Source organism: Bison bison, unplaced genomic scaffold (genome assembly GCF_000754665.1).
Source record: "Bison bison bison isolate TAMUID 2011002044 unplaced genomic scaffold, Bison_UMD1.0 scf7180017864326, whole genome shotgun sequence".
NCBI classification, from domain to species: Eukaryota; Metazoa; Chordata; class Mammalia; order Artiodactyla; family Bovidae; genus Bison; species Bison bison.
Window position 1 is genome coordinate 5,317,234 of NW_011494898.1, and position 21,068 is coordinate 5,338,301.

A 21,068-nucleotide genomic window follows, 5' to 3' on the forward strand; every position below is an offset into this window, starting at 1 on the left:
CCATTCTAATAGGTGTGTAGTGGTATCTCACATTGTTTTGTTTGGCATTTGCCTGGTAGATAATGATATTGACCATCTTTCTGGGTACTTATTTGCCATCCACATATCTTCTATGGTGAAGTGTTTCAGATCTTTTGCCCATTAAAAATATTGAATTGTTTTGAGAGCAGTTGTTTTGCTCTTAAGTTTTGAGTGTTTTAAAATATATTTTGGGTGTAAGTTGTTTGTCATATATGTGATTTGCAGATATTTTCTCCCAATCTGTAGTTTGTATTTTAATATTAATAGTGTCTTTCACAAATCAGAGTTTGAAATGTTGGTTAAGTCAGATTTATCAATTTTTTCTTCATAGATCATACTTGTGGTGTCCTAGCTAACAGCTCACCTCCTAGATCCAACATCATGAAGATTTTTCTTTCATATCCCAAAAGTTTTATATCTTTCCACTTTCATTTAATTTTTGTATAAGGTAGGAGGTTTTAGTTTAGGTCTTTGTTTCATATGGATGTCCAATTGTTCCAACACTACCATTGAAAAAACTAAACCTTCTTCACTGAATTGTTAGGAGATAGATTTTTTATATCAACTGGTGTAATATGAGTATAATTTAATTGTTAAAAGAGTGACTTTTAAAATCAGTCTGCCTAAATGTGAATCTCCATTCTACCATTGATTACCTGTGTGACAGTGATATATATTTAACTTCTTTTTGTCTTAGTCTCCTTTTCTGTAAAATAAAGATAATCATAGTACATATTCCATAAGATTCTATGAGGATTAAGTTACTACATATTGGTATTGTTTGGTCACTGAGTCATGTGCAACTCTTTGCGACCCCATGGACTTGAGCCCACCAGGGTCCTCTGTCTTGCCAGGCAAGAATACTGGAGTTGCCGTTTCCTTTCCAGTATTCCACGTCACACACATGGAATAAGTGACATATAATAAGTGATGAATTAGGGTTGGCTTTCATGTAACTTTATAGGTATTGCAAGCACGTCCCTCCCATAAGTGCATTCCCAAGGAAATGTAAAATATTGTGACCATTTGTTCCCTAGAGTTGGCAATTTGTGTTTCTTCCTCTGTGAATTGCTACTGATTTATTGACTTTTTCACTTGGTCTTTCACCCTCCAGTAGATTAGTCTGAACTTTACCTCAGGGTGATCTCAGGATCCCACAGAGAAGCAGGAAGCAGCTAGTCTAGGGGAAAAGCAGATCGAAAGCCTCTGTTCGTGTCTGTCACATTTGCTAATGTTCCACTGACCAAGCCTAGTCTCACGGCCAAGCTGAGAGTCAAAGGGTAGAGAAGTTAGGTTCACTTCTCAATGGAAAGAAATAGAAATTATTATGACCATTATTTTTCAATCTACTGTAGTTGGCTGATAATTTTATATAAGTTTTTGACATTTTCTATATTGAAATCTTAGTGTTTTCCTTTATGGATTTGCATATAGTAGTGACTTTGGATGACCAGACTGTAAGCTTCTTAAAGGCAGAAACCATATTTTGTTCTTTCTTCACCTACTGAAAGCCCAGCTCATAGTACTTATTAAGTAAATTCTTATTGAATAAATTCACTCACCAAAAGCCAGCCCCACTTATTCATTTATTTATCCGTGTAGTCCTCCATCAGTGCTTATTGAATAGCTTTTTTATATCAGGGTACTTGCTAATTGTTAGAGATACAATGGTGGACAATAGGCAAAACAGACTTTTCTCATGGTGCTTAGAGTGAAGCATCATGACTGGTAATGCAACTTAGATATGGGTTCAGATTCTATCTTTCTACTTCTGTGTCACTGGGCATGTTACAGAAAATCTGAGTTGTTTTTTTTTTAACCTATAGAATGAAATGTAAATGCCTTCCTTCATGAATTCAAGTGCACAAAGTTTGTAAGGCACCTGGCACAGTATCTGTTACATGGTCTGTAATAAACAAAGTTTGATTTCTTCCCAACATGTTATCATCTGAAGCCTGCTGAGAATGCTAGCCCCCTTTCTTTGTCAGTCTCTTCTTAGAAATGGTCATGATTCTGAACTTCTTCCATTATAGACTCATTGCTTTGCTTTGCTCTTCTGATAGTTCTCAGTGGGTCATCACTTTAAGCTATTCTTGATTATTCTCTTTATTATGCAAGCAAATCAACCCAAATTGCCTTCTTTATTGGAACCTGGAGAACAGGACACTTAGGAGTTAAAGAGTTTGTTGAATTCTGTCTTGGACGATAGAAATAGTTGGTTGTGGGAGTGGGTCTGCACGTTTGTGCACATCTTTTGGCAGCAGAAGGGAAGAAGGGAACTTGGCAGGTGATTGAAGCAGAGGAAGAGCCCAGAAAGGGAAGGTGTCCTGGCTCCAAAGATGGATTCCTCTCACGCCAGATAAATTTTCTGGCAGTGGATAAATATGATTCAATTACAGAGCATCCCTCCCTCAGGGTGAAATAATAGAAAAGAGTATAAAGCAGCACTGTAAGTTTTGGGGGAAGTTGTGGTGGGCAAACCTTATTCTGGTAATTCCCACTCTCTGTCCTGTGCCCTTCCCAGCATTTTGGTTGCCTCTCCTTGGTGTCTTTCCTCCTCTAGCCCAGTTTCTACTAAGTTTCACAATTCTTGAGGTACCATCCTGTCAAATTCATAAATATTCCAAATTCCCTCACATTAAAGATTTGTCCTTTTACCCCACTACCCTAGGGTGACAGAAAGGGCCCTGGAGAGAAATTCGTACTTGAGGGCTGGCTTTGCCATTAGCCTTTGAATGACTACCAATCTGTCTGTTTTCCAAGGGTCTCAGTTTACCCTTTATAACATGCGAGGCTTGCACCAGGCAATCTCCAAAGTCTTTTCCAGTTTAAACAATCCTAGGTTTGATGGTGCCATGCCTCCTCCAGCCCCAACTTTCAGAATGGAGTTTGCATGTAAGTGTGTGTTTTGTGAAGTTTCACTGTGTGGACGCTCTGTCTATTCCCTGTATAAAATAAAGACTTGCTTGCAAACTGGTGCAAATTCTAATGGTCTAACTAGAACTTGTGATATTTATCCTGAATGGAAAATTCCTGGTGTTCACAGGTGGGGAGAGATGCCATTTCCTCCAGCAGGCAGACGAGGATCCTCTCTGTCTGGGAGGCAAGGGTGGGAAACCGCCATGCTCTTTGGCAAAACTCCTGAGTGAAAACAGTTTGTTGTTAGACACAGCCTACACATATCAAGGATGTCCTTGTCTAACTCCCAACTATGCAGTTAAAAAGCTAGCAGCTTCCTTTGGTTATGTCCAGCCTTGTGCATTTTGGTATCTTCTCATTAATTGCCCAGTATCTTCTTGGAAGGAGCCATGAGGATGAAGTTATTGCTCAGACTTACTACATACATGAAAGGATACTGCAAACAAAGAAAAAAGATTAATGTATTGGAAACTGCCTGGGAACTGGATTTCTTCAGGAGACACAAAAAGGCAGAGAAGATGCTAAAAATACTTTAACATAGAGTTGCTACATAGAAATGGTGCCAGAAGGTCTTGGAATTCAGGATAAAGAAATTAATGTCTGCTTTAGGGCTTCCCTGGTGGCTCAGATGGTGAAGAATCTGCCTGCAATGCGGGAGACTTGGGTTTGATGCTTGGGTCAGGAAGATACCCTGGAGAAGGGAATGGCAACCCACTACAGTATTCTTGCCTGAAGAATCCCATGGACAGAGAAGTTTTACAGGCTACAGTCCACGGGGTCGCAAAGGGTTGGACACGACTGAGCCACTAACACTTTCACTTTCACTTAGGATAGATTTAAGAAAGAATATTCTAGTGGTGAGTCCTATTAAACATGTATCCATTCTTCAGAATCCTGCTCAGTGGTTTCCCTTTGGGGGAAAACTTTCCTGACTGGTTTCTTGTATTTTTTTTGCTTTGTCCTGGTAATTCCAACTCTCCATCAGGCCAAATGTCACTTCCTCAGGGAGCCTTAGCTGATTTATAAACCATTCCTCCACACCAGCCAAGTTTGGCTAAGTTCACTATTATGCTATCCCAGAGTATAATAATATAATTCTCTCTCATGTACCTGTCATGGTTCCAGTGTTACATTTATTTATGTGATTGGTTTGCATGTCTGTCTTCCACATTTGTCTATTTACATATGAGTTAAGATCAGATCTGTTTTAGTAATTATTGTGTCCTAGGGTCAAGTGCAGTACCTTAGCACTTGGGAAGTACTCAGTAAATTAGTAAATGGATGAATAGATATATAAATAACTTAGAGTATTTTTTTAAAGCTGAAGAAAAGTGTTCTTTTCTGGACACCCTAAAAAATACCTAAACTAAAATCCAAACAATTCCACCAACTAATCCTGGATAGTTTTGGGGTTCTCTTTGCTTCTTTGGTTCATTGCCAGGGCCTTGAACTTTGGGCCAAGACCTTTTCATTCATTGCCAATTGCCCGATTTCAAAAATACTTTGGCTAAGTTAGTGCTCCTTGCCATTTTAAATATTTAGAATTTTAATATATCTGCTGCTTGGAAGGAGTTACAAAGGTGAGGCAACCAAGGAGACTCTGGAAAAAATTGAAGCATAGTCAATACCACACTTCCAAGAAAACATATGGACAGTTGTTCTGCAGACATGGTATCCTATTCCAAACACATGTCAGTGAGACTCCACCCAAAACCACAATTCTGAGGTAAAAAGAAGCACAAGGGAATAGCCTCACTATGCAATAATTTAATGTTCTTTTGCTCTTAGCTGGCAAGTGCTTCAAAGACACGGGAACTGCATTAATCAACAGTTGACTCTGCTGTGATGAACTTGTATGTGAGACAGCAGACTAATTGGAGTCAGTACCTTGTGAGGCGGGGAAATGTATTTTCATTGATATTCATGTTTAACCTTTTCATTTTCTTCATCTGTAATGTGATGACCTTTGAGGTTTTATACATTTTATTTAAGAAAGTTCTTTTTTTTCCCAAATGAAAACTTATGTGGAGCTCAAATGTAAAACAGACAAAAGTTGAGCTGATCAGTGAGCGTATACGTATGTGGGAGTGCCTGGAATGCACTCTCTTGATTTCACCTCCACCTCTCTCAGAAAGTTCTGGAATACCTTCCTTAGAAAATGAGAAATAACAACTCCTTGAAATACAGTTTTAAAAGCATGACTTTGTCACTCTTTTCTAATTCAGTATAGTTCTTCGATATGGGTGTAGATTTAAGTCCATAATCCTTTCTATGAATGTTTTTAAAGAAAGATTATTTTCCATGTCTTTGATAGTGGGTCATTATTCGAAGTGTCATCCTAAATTAGAAATCAATCTCAGAAAAGAATCAAGGTTATCCTGAAGCAAAAGGGCAGCTTTGTTGTTCGCAAGCTTTACAAACCAGAAACACTTAAGAAGCTACAGTTGGGTGACTAGTAAGTGAGCTGGACAGTCCTTGCAGGCCAGCCACAAGTTTTGGATGATTTGCTGTCGTCCAAGCTTCTCATTAGGGGCTTTGCTGCTGCTGCTGCTGCTAAGTCGCTTCAGTCGTGTCCGACTCTGTGTGACCCCATAGACGGCAGCCCACCAGGCTCCCCCATCCCTGGGATTCTCCAGGCAAGAACACTGGAGTGGGTTGCCATTTCCTTCTCCAATGCATGAACGTGAAAAGTGACAGTAAAGTTGCTCAGTTGTGTCCAACTCTTAGCGACCGCATGGACTCTAGCCCACCAGGCTCTTCCATCCATGGGATTTTCCAGACAAGAGTACTGGAGTGGGGTGCCATTGACTGCCTAGATCCATTTTATTTTTGTTCCCTGTCAGCCACACCTGGTCCATTTTCTAAGTTCTTTCTTAGGGGATTTCTCTTATTTTTACTTGTCCTTAAGTGATTCTATTTTTTTGCAAAAGCAATACTGAATACACGAAAATCTATATGCAGAAACTAAATTTAAGCAGCATTTTGTGTTTACCACAATGAAATTTAGTGAGAAAATTTTACTGCAGAAGGTTAAAGGCGTTCAGTACAACACACAGAACATATAATGAACAGAACAACATTCTAAGATACTGCTGGGCTTCAACTGTGATGAACAATATTTGTTAACTCAGCAGGCACCCAGTTATGGCAGCAAGTATTTCCTTACAAACATGACACACTTTTTTGCAAATATTGAAAAGTATTTGCAAAATCTTTGCTGAGGGAAAATAGTGTCAATCCCCAAAACATGTAAGATGTATGAAATTCCATACACACCTTACTTATAGCAGACTCTTAGCCTTGATTTTTTTTGTTTGTCTTTAAATTATTTATTTTTATTTTGGCTGTGCCAGGTCTCAGTTGTAGCATGAGGGATCTTCAATCTTTGTTGTTTCAGAATGAGAATGAGGAGTCTTTTTTTTTTTTTTTTTTGGCAGCATGTGGGTTCTAGTTCCCTGACCAAGGATCAAAGTTGGGCGCCCTGCATTGGGAGCACAGAGTCTTAGCCACTGACCCACCAGGGAAGTCTCTTAGCCTTGCTATTAGTAGAGTAAGTTGAACTAATTAATGAATTTGATCAGACGACTTCAGGCTGTGATTGTGGTGAAACCACCCAAAGCCAGGCTCCAAGCGGACTTGGAGAGGATAGTTTGTGGTAGAAGAAAAGGTGTTGGTGTGGGTATGAACATCCGTGTGAGCCCGGGGGGCTCTGTCTCTTGGCGGTTATTCTCAGGAAAGTACCAGTGGCAGTAGATTCTTGATGGCACCAGTCATGCAGTGGCAGTTACACCTTTCATGGGGCCAGTGGTACAACCCTTTCAAGAGGCCGCAGGCTGCAACTGTACTTGTGGCAGTGGGGCCTCAGCTTCTCTTTTCTCTTTGAAAGTGAAGTTTGGCCACTCTCCTTCTCCCTTTACTTAAATTTTATTTTAATCAATTTTTTTTTCAGTGCTATAGAATGACATCACATTTCCTCTCACCAGTCCAAAGTTGAGAAGGAAAGAAAATGCATTATTTGGATGTAATCCAAAAAGATTTGGCTGTGTGTAGGAATAAATGATGAGAGACATATATATTTCTCTGGTTCTTGATTCCCTTCCAGATGCACCATTTTTAGGGACAAGAAAAAACATTTACATTTTTACATTTATTTTTTGGCATGTAGGTAATGTTCAAATGGTTCAAAAGTCAGTCTACATTAAGTGTACAGTGAAAAGTTTTCTTTGCATCATTGTCCCCCAGTGACTGCATTCTCCCCAATGAGTCACCCTTATTTTTAGCTTCATGAATCACCTTCCTGAAATTCTCTAGATCTATACAAACAAGAAAAAATATAGGTTCTTATTTTAAGAAAGACAGATGATTTTAAAAATTCATTCCAGCAACCTGGTAAGTACTTCTTACCATATCTAAAGCTCATATACAAAATTCTTCTGCTATTTTATGGTAAATGGCAGTACAAAGGACAGAGAATCACAGGTGGAAGAGAGCTTCCTGTAACTGACATGCTGAAGAAAGGTAGCAATGTATAGTCAAATCCAGACTCTCAGTGTATACAATTTCCCTTTCTTTCCCTTTCTGAAAGTAATGGGAGAGAGCCTGGAGGAGCAAAAGGAAAAAGAAACTAGACCCATACCTAGAAACGATTTGCAGATGCAGTGTGGTTGTCTTTTCAAATCATCTGCCTTTTCTATTATTTCCTAAAGTCATTAAATAAACCATGGCCAGTGCTGACCCAGTTTGGTGAGTTCAGAGCAGAGCCCTTGGTTTTGGCAAAGCATTCAACTGGCCCTAGAAATGAGCCAGGATCTCATTGGAGCTGAAAGAATTACTGTGCTTCTTTCCTCCTGAGGACTCTCTCTGGGAGTAAATCTGGAATGAGTGAGTGTGGGAGAAGAGGTGGCACTTGCTGGGAGCAGGGCTGTGTGTGCGTGTGGAAGGGCAGCTGTTCCCTGGTGTTATTTTGGAGGCTGCAATTCCCCTCCTAGGTTTGCTAGCTCATCCTCTCTTGTGACACTTTTCTTACCCTAACCTCTGTTCCCTCTCTTGAAATCTTAAACCAATGAAGCTAGAAGCAAGATAGATGCTTGAGAGTCAGGCTTGGACAATCCATTCTAGTCAAGTTTTCTACCCTCAGTGTGTTGAGTTAACCTTACAAGAAAAAAATTACAGCACCAACTCCTACTTACGTTAAGACTTGACTTTGAAATTCTTCCTAGAGAGTCAGATTAAAATGTATCTCCTAGTAGAATCATCCTTAAAACATCACTGCATATATCAAACATTGGCAAACTCCATTGAAAAAAATTATATGAGGACTTCATGGCAGGCACAGAGCTTGGCATGAGTAGGTCTTGTAGATGAATAGCTACTCCAAATCCTCAGCAATGATTGACCACCTTTCTATGGTATTTTGTAAAAACATAACATCTACTTCCCCACCCCCATGAGCTCAGTAATTATCAAAAGGGTCTTTTTCCTTTTTTTCAAAACAGTCTTTTAAATGTGGGCAAGGAGTCAGTTTAGACTCAGAAGAGCACTTTCAATAATTTAAAAAAAAAAAATGAAACATGGTTGATTTACAGCATTGTGTTAATTTTGCCGTATAGCAAAATGATCCAGTTATACATCTATATGTTCTTTTTCATTTCTTTCCCATTATGGTTTATCGTGAAGTGCTGAGTATAGTTCCCTGTGCTATACCATAGGACCTTGTTGTGTATCCATCCTATGTGTGTTAGCTTGCGTCTGCTAACCGCAGTGTCCCACTTCATCCCTCCCCTGCCCCTCTCCCCCTTGGCAACCACAAGTCTGTTCCCTACATCTGTGAGTCTGTTTCTATTTCAGAGATAGCTTCATTTGTGTTGTATTATAGATTCCACCTATAAGTGGTATTATGTGGTATTTGTCTTTCTGGTTTACTTCACTTAGGATGATAATCTCTAGGTCTACTGCTGTTGCTATAAATGGCATTATTTCATTGTTATGGTTAATTAATAGTCCATGGTGTGTGTGTGTGTGTGTGTATATATATATCATATCTTCTTTATCCATTCATCTGTCAATGGACATTTAGATTATTTCCATGTCTTGGCTATTATAAATAGAAGAAAACTTTCCTTTTTAACCTCATTTTTCTGAAAGTGGGAACCAAGTGAATTGGTGAGATTGAATAAGTCAGATCAGGTATAAAATTTGTCCATCTGTCCATTCATCCATTTATCCAACAGATGCTCATTAAGTCTTATCATCTAGGAAAAGAGAGACCAAGTAAAATAATCCCAGATTTTGGTAATCTTTATGAAGGAAACAAATAGAAGGCTGTACTGTGGGTAGTGGGATGAGAGTGTGTAGATAGTATAGATAAGATAGGTAAAGAAGACCTCCAAGAGATAGGCATTAAGTTCAGACCCCAAAGGATGAGGAAGGTTAGCCTTGTGAAGAGTGAAAAAGAGCATTCCAGGCACAGGGGTCACCACGTCCAAAGGCTTTGGGGTACAAAAGGCCGCAGTACAGCTAAGGAATTGAAAGACCAGTGAGAATTTGAATTCCAGCTCTGACCTGGAATAAGCTACTCAATCTTTTGCACCCTCATTTCTTTATATTTGAAAATGAGATAGTAGGCACATACCTCCTGGGGTTGTTGGGAGAATTTGATGACTATTAAATGAGATAACACATAACCTACTTGAATCCCTTTCCATCTACACAAAGATCTCTGGGACTCCACTAGACCCTTGTAAGCTGATGTGTTTGACCTGTCTAGTCTCCTGATCATTTTATATAGACTTGAGAATCAATCATCACTGGAGCCAAAAAACATCCTCCATCCCTGGTGTTTCCACCTTCACCAAGAAGAGAGACTAGGCAAGATTCCATTGGCTTATCTTAGAAACTTTGGAAATGAGAATAGAAAGGGAGAGGGAAAGAGGAAGAAGGAGAGCAAGAAAGTAAAATGAGAGGGTTTTCTTTTTGTGAATGCACGTTATCACTATTTTGAAAGTCAGGTAGAATTTTGTTTTTACATTTGGGGAGATTTGAGGTTTGGGATGAGGTGTTCAGAAAACAGAATAAAGAGAAATGAAATAATCATCATTGAGTACCCCATATATTACAGACACAGTTCTTGGAAGTTTATGTACTTTATTTCATTTAATCTTTACAAGAATCCTGCAATACAGGTCTTTGTCATCGTTCAGTCAGTCAGTCGTGTCTGAATCTTTGTGACCCCATGGACGGCAGCACGCCAGGCTTCCCTGTCCTTCCATCTCTTGGAGCTTGCTCAAACTCATGTCCATCGAGTCAGTGATGCCATCCAACCATCTTGTCCTCTGCCATCCCTTTCTTCTCCTGCTTTCAATCTTTCCCAGCATCAGGTCTTTTCTAATGAGTTGGCTCTTTACATCAGGTAGCCAAAATATTGGAGTTTCAGCTTTAACTTCCAATGAATATTCAGGACTGATTTCCTTTAGGATTGACTGGTGTGATCTTTTTGCTGTCAAAGGGACTCTCAAGAGTCTTCTTCAATACCACAGTTCAAAAGCATCAATTCTTTGGCACTCAGCCTTCTTTATGGTCCAGCCCACATCCATACATGACTACTGGAAAAACCATAGTTTTGACTATACAGACCTTTGTTGGCAAAGTGGTATCTCTGCTTCTTAATACACTGTCTACATTTGTCAAAGATGAGGCTCAGGGGGAAATGCAAAGTTCACTCCATTCCCCTTCACCTTGTAGAATTTATTATGGAATCAGACAATACCTTGCTAATGATGAGAGTCTATAAAGTTAGCATATGGTGTATGTAATTGACATACTTCTTTAGAATACTTTACTACTGGGATGTGTGCCAAGTCTCTTCAGTCATGTCTGACTCTTTGCAACCCTATAGACTGCAGCCCTCCTGTGGACTGTCTGTCCATGGGATTCTCCAGGCAAGAAAACTGGAGTGGGTTGCCATGCCCTCCTCCAGTGGATCTTCCCACTGGTTTTCTCAAGGATTTAACCATTGTCTCTTACGTCTCCTGCATTGGCAAGCAGGTTCTTCACCACTAGCCCACCTGGGAAGCCCCAGTTATTGGGATAGAACCACAGTATCACTAATTGATTAATAATTATCATAAATAGCATAAATAGTAATTATTAATGATAGTTGATAATAAAAATGATAAAGCCATTATCCTGAATCTGTCTCAACACTTACTGAATATTTAACTATGTCTCAGGCACTGCAGTGGTAAAGATACCTTGTGCACAGCTTGTTTGGGGAATGGAGAATGAGTAACAGTCCATTACAGTGCGGTGGGGTAAGAGTGGTTAGCAGGGTCTAGGTGACAAGGAGTTTTGATGCCATAAGAGTTTCAGATTTCGTCCAATGGAAGATAAGCACATGGTCAGAGTAGCATTTTAGAAAGACTATTCACACAGTTATTCTTAGACAAAGCTTTGTGAAACCACCTTATCCTGTGGGGCCATGTTAATAACCTTCCTTATACATTATGTTCCCTCCTTCCTTTTAGCAACAGTGGACGGTGCCATGGACCTGATCCTGATCAATTCCCTACCTCTTGTATCTGATGCTGAGACATCCCTCACTTGCATTGCCTCTGGATGGCGTCCCCATGAGCCCATCACCATCGGAAGGGACTTTGAAGCCTTAATGAACCAGCACCAGGATCCACTGGAAGTGACTCAAGACTCGACCAGAGAATGGGCTAAAAAAGTTGTTTGGAAGAGAGAAAAGGCTAGTAAAATCAATGGTGCTTATTTCTGTGAAGGGCGAGTTCGAGGACAGGCAATAAGGATACGGACCATGAAGATGCGCCAACAAGGTAACATGCCTCTTAGTTGTGAGCAGATGAGGTCTACTGAGACACACACCTGCCTCTTGTCTTGGCAGCTGCTCACTCAGGCTGGGCACGAGCCCCCTGAGTGTGGAGTTTGAAGACCTTGTCTGCCTCTTTCCAAGAGTTACTGTCTCTAGTATACAGAGCATTAGTGATAAGAGCTAATCCAGTCCAGCTCCCTCATATACACCCCTTTCACTAGACATTATGCCTAGCTCATGAAATGAAATGAAAATATACATCACATGTTCTACTGAGGACTCCATGGTCCTCACGGAGACCTGGACATGTTACATGTATATAATATGATTCATAGCAATGAAGACAGCTGTCCACTGCCAGCTCAGTTTAATTGGTTACTTGGTGTATTAGTTATCTATTGACACAGTAATTATGTGTAACACACAGCTGAAATCACAGTGGCATACTACAATCAACAGTCCAAGGTTGTGTGTTTAAGTCAGCTGGCTTGATGCAGTGGCTCTGCTGGTCTTGATTGGGTGGCTTTCTCAAGTGTATGGATGTTGGCTGGCTGTAGGTTTATCAGGCTGGCGTTGCTTGGGCTTCCTTGGCTCTGTTCCAGTTGACTGTTAATCTGTTAACAAGCTAACCTAGGTATATTCTCACGGAGACGGCAGGGTACAAGACAGCAAGTGGAAACATACAGGGTTTCTTGAAACCTAGCCTCAGTACTGTATGCCCTCACTTTTGTCTCATTTTATTATCCAAAGCAAGTCAAAGAGTCGAGCTAAAGTCCAGGTGGGGGGCACTACACGGTTAAACAGCCAAGAGTTTGGTTACAAGGGGGGATGAAGAATTGGGACCCTTTTTATAGGCTGCCATTCTTGTTAAATAGTGGTTTAATTTTAGCAGTTGAGATGGAGGATGTCAAGAGCCTTCTTATGGCTGATCCACGTTGATGTTTGACAGAAACCAACCAAAATGCTGTAGAGCAATTATCCTTCAATTGAAAATGAATAAATTTGATTATATAAAAAAGGAAGAGTGTTACTCCTTGCTATGCCTCACAAAGCAGTGATGTGGTGGAAGTGGGGCAACCAGAGAAAAATGGAAGTGAGTACAAGTTGTATCTTTGGGCCAGTCCACCAAACTCATGGCAGTCGGAGGAGATGTCATTGTAAACATCGTTTAATGACTCTGTTCTGCCCTAAGGCAGCAAGATTTTAAGATCAAAGTGATAAAACCATTATTCATCAAAATTGAGGGAAAAGGCTTTCTTAGCAAAACCCTAACATTCACCTTTAAGTGACACCAGGCGAGTGGGAAAAATGCACAACAGAAATTCCCAGGAATGCGGCTCTCCAGTGAGGGAAGAGAGGTTGAACAAAGGGATGTGAGGTGTGCCAAAGCTATCATGGCTGAAGTCGACTGTTATTTTTCAAATGTGGCATCTGGGATTTGACTTGTATTAAGAGTTATGTCCTTCTGCGGATGTGTCCACATTCTGAACAAAGATGATCTGAGATTTGTGCCCCAGTGGCCTCACAGCAATGAAATGTGAAATGCCTTTTCTGGGCTGTCTTGGAAATGTATAAATAGGAAACCATAGAGCGTATTAAACCAAAACATTGGGAGTCTAAAAACAATTATAATGATCCCTCCAAAGTGAGAGTCCAGGTCAGCACTGGTAAGGATAGTTTAAATTCAGTTAAATGAGGCTAAGGCAGGCATAGATAGTGACGAACAGTGGGGAGAAAGTGGTTTTTTAGACTCACATTCACCTGAGTTTAATTATTTTTCTACTACTTACCAGTTGTATGACCTTAGCGAGTTATTCAACTTCTATTTGTCTCATTTTTAATCATCTGTGAAATGGGTATATCTTCAAAAGTGTCTTGGGTTTTAAATAAGAATAAGATGGTACATGCGAGAAGCCAGCTCCCATGAGTGTAAGATTCGATTTACATAGTAGCTATGTTCCTGAAAGCCCGTGTAAAGTGAGATATTGCAGAACGATTTACATAATAATAACAATAGCCATTTGTAAGTGGTGGGAAAGGGATTTGATGCCAAGCAGTCTGGCTTCAGAGCCTGTATTGTACTACCCTTTCCATATCACTCTCACTTAAGGTTAACAGCCCTCCCCCAGTCTGAGCACTTGTTTTGTAAAGTAGGACAACTCTAATGGAAACCCCAAAAAGCAACCTAGAGCACAGAGACATGGGGGTGAAAGTCAGCCAGACATGGGTTTGAGCCTAGCTCTGCAAGTGCTGGTATAACCCAGCGCAAGTTACTTAACTGAAATCGTAGTTTGTTCATTTGAAAAATAAATGGAGATAGAGACTTTACCACATACGTTTGAGGATCAAATGAAACCGCTAGCATTATCTGGCTTACATTAGATGTTCAATAATTATCATTATTTAGTGCCTTGGAATGAGCAATAATTTAGTGGAACTGTTACTTTTCCCATTCAATTATGGAAGATTTTAATATCAGCTGTCGACATAATTGTGGAGGTTTAGACAAAATAGAAAAATAGGTAGTATGTTCTCTCCTGTATTTGAATAACATCATATCAGGCTGTTGAACTGATTTTCTTTGATTGACCATCCAATGGCTGAAATATGTTGCAAGGAAAGTGATATCTTTTATGGTGAGTCAAGAAAACCTCCAACACTATGTCTTCATGACACTATTAATTCACTACTAAAACTTCTTGGGAACTCAGGAGCACCTGCCTAGGGACACAGGAGGATAGGATAAACACCACTATATTCCTGCTTGCTGCTGACTCGTGTATCTGGGGAGGAAGTGGAAAATCCATTTGAGATGTGGCAAAACACGGCTTAAATTGGCTCACGTAGTCCAAATAGCCGAATGGCAGAAGGATTTTTTTTGTTTGTTCTATCAATGGCATCATCTGAAAAAGTCAAAAGCAGTTTGTTCAAACCTCCCTGAAAATTGCATTTGCGGGTAGGGAAGTATAAATGAAGTTTGAAACACTTTCACATCTAAAAATCTGTTTCAGAGTGTTCTATCAGAGGACAGCTATGTTATTTTTCTTCCTATTTTCATTTGAGAAATAGCTTTAAGAACATGCAGTTTCCCAAACATGATTTATGAAGTTGACAGATTTGCCATTTGTATCTGAATAACTCAAATGAACATGTTAAAAATATAAAGAAAATAGAAAAATTGGAAATCAGATTCTTTTATGTATTCTTTCCACAAGTATCCTTAAGCCTCTATTTGAGCCACACATGGGAGGCTCATTGATGTTAACATTTCTTAAATACTATGTGCCTAACATCTCCCTAGCAACTTTTTATACACATTGCTGTGTAATTGAATCATTAGCAGATGCATATCTGATGAGAACCATTATGATTTTCTATTAATAGATAAGCACTGTAACTTAGAAGCATTTACATACCTGGTTCCCTTTATTACACCTGGGAAGATGTACCGTGGCCAGATCCCAGAACCAAGGCCCTAACCACCACCCTGCACTGCCTTCCAAAACCACCATGAGCCTGCCCTCCTGGAATGCCCAGTCCAGTAGGAGAGATACACTTTGCGTGAGGCTGTAATTGGGAAGGGCAGAGCATGTGGGAAGACAGTACTAGGGCAGTTAACCTGGATTCCTGGATGTGAGAGTTGGACTGTGAAGAAAGCTGAGCGCCGAAGAATTGATGCTTTTAAACTGTGGTGTTGGAGAAGACTCTTGAGAGTCCCTTGGACGGCAAGGAGATCCAACCAGTTCTTCCTAAAGGCGATCATTGGAAGGACTGATGTTGAAGCTGAAACTCCAGTACTTCCAATGTACACTCAAAGGAGTCCTGGGTGTTCATTGGAAGGACTGATGTTGAAGCTGAAACTCCAGTACTTTGGCCACCTGATGCGAAGAGCTGACTCATTTGAAAAGACACTGATGCTGGGAAAGATTGAGGGCAGGAGGAGAAGGGGACGACAGAGCATGAGATGGTTGGATGGCATCACTGACTCAATGGACATGGGTTTGGGTAGACTCCGGGAGTTGGTGATGGACAGGGAGGCCTGGCATGCTGTGGTTCATGGGGTTGCAAAGAGTCAGACATGACTGAGTAACTGAACTGAACTGAACTGAACTGAACCTGGATTCTAGGATTCTGGAAGGCCCTTGGAAAAAGTGATGTCTCAATGGAGACTGCTGAATAAGTAGGACTTGGTGAGACACAGGGAAAGGGAAGAGAAGGGAAGAAGTGGATGTGAGTGATCACGTGGTCTGTTTGTAGCACTGAGCACAGTTCTGAATGGCTGGAAGTGAGAAGTAAGGACATGCGCCTAGGGGAGGATGATTCTGAAGGGCTGATGTCTGGAACAAGGCTGGAGGTCTTAAGTGTGTGTCTCAACTTTCACACTTACTCATGGTCAGGAGGCCTTCAAGAAGGGGCTTAGTCACCCTTAACTCCACCACCCACATGATAGATGTGGATATCTTGTCTTCATAGGGCTGTTAGGTAATTACTCAAAATAATAATGGACATAAAATGAAAGATGTTTCCCATAGATGAAAAATAATTGAGCTAAGTTTCAGTTGTCTCCTTCAATTTAACGATAAATAAACACTAAGAGTAATAATGTCATTTTACTACCTTATAGTTTCTTCTCCACTCCTTAAGAAATAAGTGAATTATATTCTTGGGTAAGGTCTTTGAGTTAATTAACCAATCCAAATGGTCCCGAGCAAGTCATCTTCTAATGTAGGCATCAGTAATTTCATTTTAAAAATAAAATGTTGGGCACTTCCTTGAAGTTCAGTGGTTAAGACTCCACATTGCTAACGCAGGGGGTGCAGGTTCGATCCCTGGTCAAGGAACTAAGATCCCACATGCCATGCAGTGTGATCAAAAGATAAAGAATAAATAAATACTTCTTTAAAAAAAAAAAAAAAAAGTCCTAGGAGAGGCCTCTGGAACCGAACTACCTACTTCAAATCCTGGCTGTCCCGTGAACTTGCTGTGTAATCTCGAAGAGAATTCTTAACCTCTCTGTACCTTGATTTCCTCATTTGTAAAATTAGGATAATTGTAGTACCTATCTCCTGGAGATATTATGAAAATTAAATATGTGCAAGGTTCTTAGAACAATGCCTGGTTCATAGGAGCTTATTGTTTTCATGATCCGGTCAAGTCACATGATTATCTGACTATGTGTAAAGTTTGAGCCAGATTCTGGTGTCATCAGGAAGCCCAAGTTGCAAGGTTGGCTTGTGGATGCCCCTCATTAGTCCTCAGCAAAGATCCGTCAGCCTAGAGCCATGAAGGCAGGAGGTGGCAGGCTGCACGGCAGGAGAACACTGCCGTGTGACTGTGTTCAGATCCTCACAAAACAGGGAGCTTAAAAGGCACAAAGTCTGAAATAATAAAGAACCACAGAACGGGCAGAAAGAACAACCACGCTGGAGTTGAGCCGAAGGGGGAATCTTGGTTCCCTTTCAGAATACAATGCTGAGTGAGAAGTCCCACGGTTAGCTAAACAATCTTCACACAAAGGAGCAGAAAATATAAACAAACCACAGAGAAAGGAACAACAGCATGAAATGGTCACAAAAATTCTCACAGGAACCGAAGGGCATGTCGCACAGAGTACGAGCCACTTGGGTGAGGTTGCGAAATGAAGCGTCTAGTCAGGAGACAGGGAGCCCTGGAAAGTGGCCCCCGGGGTCCCCTGTCTGCCTTCCCCAGCACTCGTGGCCGCACCGCACATGTCAGCACAGCAGCGTGGCCTTCATTTATGTTTGGGAAGGATCCTGGCCTCTTCTAAGCACCCAGGGCTTTGACATACATCATTTAATGTTCATGTTTGTTGTTGTTTAGTCGCTGTGTAGTCTCTTCCTCATGTCTGACTCTTTTGCAACCCCATGAACTGTAGCCCTCCAGGCTCCTCTGTTCATGGAATTTTCCAGACTAGAATACTGGAGTGGGTAGCCATTTCCTCCTCCAGGGGATCTTCCCAACCCAGGGATTGAACCCACATCTGCTGCATTGGCAGGCAGACTTTACCACTACGCCACCTTGGAAGCCCTTTAATGTTCCTAACAACTGTTTAAGGCAAATACTTTTACTTCCAAATTACAGATGAGGAAGCTGAGGTGTTCAGAGGTGAAGTAACGGGGTCAAAGAGGTTCAGAAATCGGCAGAGGGTGACCTTAAGCCCAGGACTGTCTAGTTCCAGTGCTCACAGTGCTCTTTGATCTGCATGATTCTCCCTCTGGGTCCACATTGATCACCATCTGCCCCAAAACATCTCTGTGGGAGTCTTGCAGAGTGCCATGCCTGGGTTGGCAGGTACTAAGGAAAGCAAGAAGATGTACCTAAAGCCCAGGTGCTTTTGAGCATAGTTCAGAGGCATCGTGTGCCTTCACAGGGTAGCTCTCTAAGCTAACATGAAAATCCCCTGACTCCTGCCAGGTCCCGGATCTCATCCTCTGATTCAAGTTTCAGTTGTTCCTGGAGAAGCTATGTAACCTCATTTTCTCATTTGGCTTTTTTCTCTCTCTTTTAATAGCTTCCTTTCTACCAGCTACTTTAACTATGACTGTGGACAGGGGAGATAATGTGAACATATCTTTCAAAAAGGTATTGATTAAAGAAGAAGACGCAGTGATTTACAAAAATGGTGAGTCCATATGTTTTGTTTCATTCCCGCACTGTTGTGTAAGGCATCAGACAGCCAAGCAATATTGGGTCATTATCTCATGCCAGTCTGGGGGGGCAGATGTTTGAAGTCAAGCTACTCAGTGAAAATGTTAGTTGCTCAGTCCTGTCCGACTCTTTGCAACCCCATGGACTATAGCCCACGAGGCTCCTCTGTCCGTGGAATTCTGTAGGCAAGAATACTGGAGTGAGTAGCTATTCCCTTCTCCAGGGGATCTTCCTGACCCAGGGATCGATCCCTGTTCTCCTGCACTGAAGGCAGATTCTTTACTGTCTGAGCCACCAGGAAGCTCATACAAATTCTATGATAGAAGCTGTCTTAGGTAACACATTTGGTTACTTAAGTAAATTAAGTAAAATGGAGATTTACATACATATGTGAAATGCACCTACAGTGTATTGGGTTAGCCAAAAAGTTCATCTTTTCCATAAGATGTTATGGGAATATGCAACATGAACTATGAATGTTCAACAAAATTCCATCATGATGGAATCTTGGGGTCTCCAATTCTGCCATGTGATATGTGACACTGTTTGATTGCAAGGCTAAGGGAAAGGGCAGAGTGAACCTGGAACGCCAGTTGGTGGTGATTCTGGGGTCTAACTGTGCGATGCAAATCTGTCTGTGTCCAACTACTATTTGGCAGCATCTGGTGGCAATTGTCTCATGCAGCTGAGATATTGATGAGGACTAGTCTAAGCTCTGTGGATAGGTGAGGCTTACAGATGGGAGTAGTAATTCTAGGTGTCTCTTAATTGATTGGTTGGCAAGGTTACCTGACATTTCCCCAGGTTTGCCTAGTTGCCTCTCCCTGCGGAAGATAAGAACGTTAGGCTACCCTCATCTTCATGTGTTCAGTGGTGGACCTCAGAGACTAACCTGTCTACTCCAACACCATCCCTTTCTCGAGTTTTGGGAGAGCATTCAATAGCAACCTTTTCATTCTTCTCCCACATCTGATATGCTTGAGCACATTTTCTATATCAGGTCAGGGAAAGCTGATCAAGTGGAGGGGCTAGACAAGGGAACAGGAGTGTGTGAGGGTGACCCATGGCTCTTCACTCTTCTCCCTTACAGGTTCCTTCATCCACTCGGTGCCCCGGCACGAAGTCCCTGACATTTTGGAAGTGCAAGTGCCTCACGCTCAGCCCCAGGATGCTGGCGTGTACTCGGCCAGGTACATAGGAGGAAACCTCTTCACCTCAGCCTTCACCAGGCTCATAGTCCGGAGTAAGTGACGGTGTAGCTGTTACAATTTTGAGTTGTGAGTAACCAAAACTGACTCTGGATACTTAAGCAAAAACTGGGATGACTTGGAAGTATACTAAAGACTCTTAAAAACTGATTTAAAGGCTGACAAGCAAGTTCCAGAAAATATCTTCCAGGGAGGATCTGCAGCTCAGCACTGCAGTGTGGGAGGGTGCTACCATTACCCTAACTTAGCTTCAGTGATGTTTCACTTACTTCTAAATGTTAAACTCTCAGGATAAAGAGTCAGATTGGTCTAAATATTTGTCAGGTGTCTACCTGCCTAGACCAAGGAGTTATAGATGGGGGTGGAGCCGCATATTACAGCGAGGGCACTAGGGCCTCACACTTGAATAGCAGCAGTTTCCTCAGACAAAATGGGAATCCCTCTGAGCTGGACAGTCCCCTCAAAAGGTGTCTGCTACTGGGAGAAGAGTTAGGCCTTCTGGGTTAGTCTGCTGCTGCTACTGCTAAGTCGTGTCAGTTGTGTCTGACTCTGTGCGACCCCATAGACGGCAGCGCACCAGGCTCCCCCGTCCCTGGGATTCTCCAGGCAAGAACACTGGAGTGGGTTGCCATTTCCTTCTCCAATGCATGAAACTGAAAAGTGAAAGTGAAGTCGCTCCGTCGTGTCCGACTCTTCGTGACCCCATGGCCTGCAGCCCACCAGGCTCCTCTGTCCATGGGATTTTCCAAGCAAGAGTACTGGAGTGGGGTGCTATTGCTTTCTCCGAGTTAAAACACTAAGTCCCCCATAAATCACACACTTTTGAGATCATTTAACTCCAAAATGTGTTTTCTGTTTTCAGGTTTGAAAAATGAGAGTATTAGAACTAGTGAAAATGTTTTCCCCCTATTATAGCTATCAAGGTAGAAAGTAACTATCACCAGTCATTTTTACCAAAAATTGATCTATAGAAAGCAAAAAACTTGCCCTGAGTTTTCCCCAGTTGTGTTAGGTGTTCATGATATGAAATGTTCAGGCCTTCGGGTCTAAGTATTCTGACAGGGATGCCTTGTCATTCCTCTAATGATCAGCACCCTAATTCATGCAAGTACTCGTTTTGCTTTGCATTATATTCATGCATTCATTCATTCAACAAATCTGTGTGGATTATAAGTCTCTGCCAAGCATTATGTTGGTGTTGAGAATACAAAGATAATAAGATGACTGACTGTCCCTCAGGTAATTCTCAAGCAGAGCAGGTACATACATAAATAGATAAACAGGTATTGCAGTATGACAATAGACCTATGAAAAGTGTGGGTCATCTAGTTTGGGCAAATAAAATCCCCTTTCATTCATCTCCTTTCTTTAAGAATCTGAATGGCAAGGACACAATTTGCATTCACTTCATTAAGATGGGC

At 41.3% G+C, this 21,068-nt stretch overlaps 1 protein-coding gene across 2 annotated transcripts in view; it reads left to right on the forward strand.

Moving 5' to 3' along the window:
* Positions 1-21,068, forward strand: part of TEK (TEK tyrosine kinase, endothelial) — a 103,366-nt gene that overhangs the window by 33,167 nt on the left and 49,131 nt on the right. For both annotated transcript variants that reach the window (XM_010853334.1, XM_010853335.1), the window contains exons 2-4: positions 11,463-11,774; positions 18,303-18,413; positions 19,530-19,682. In XM_010853334.1, coding sequence (XP_010851636.1) covers positions 11,463-11,774; positions 18,303-18,413; positions 19,530-19,682 — 576 coding nt within the window. The remainder of the gene's footprint in view (positions 1-11,462; positions 11,775-18,302; positions 18,414-19,529; positions 19,683-21,068) is intronic.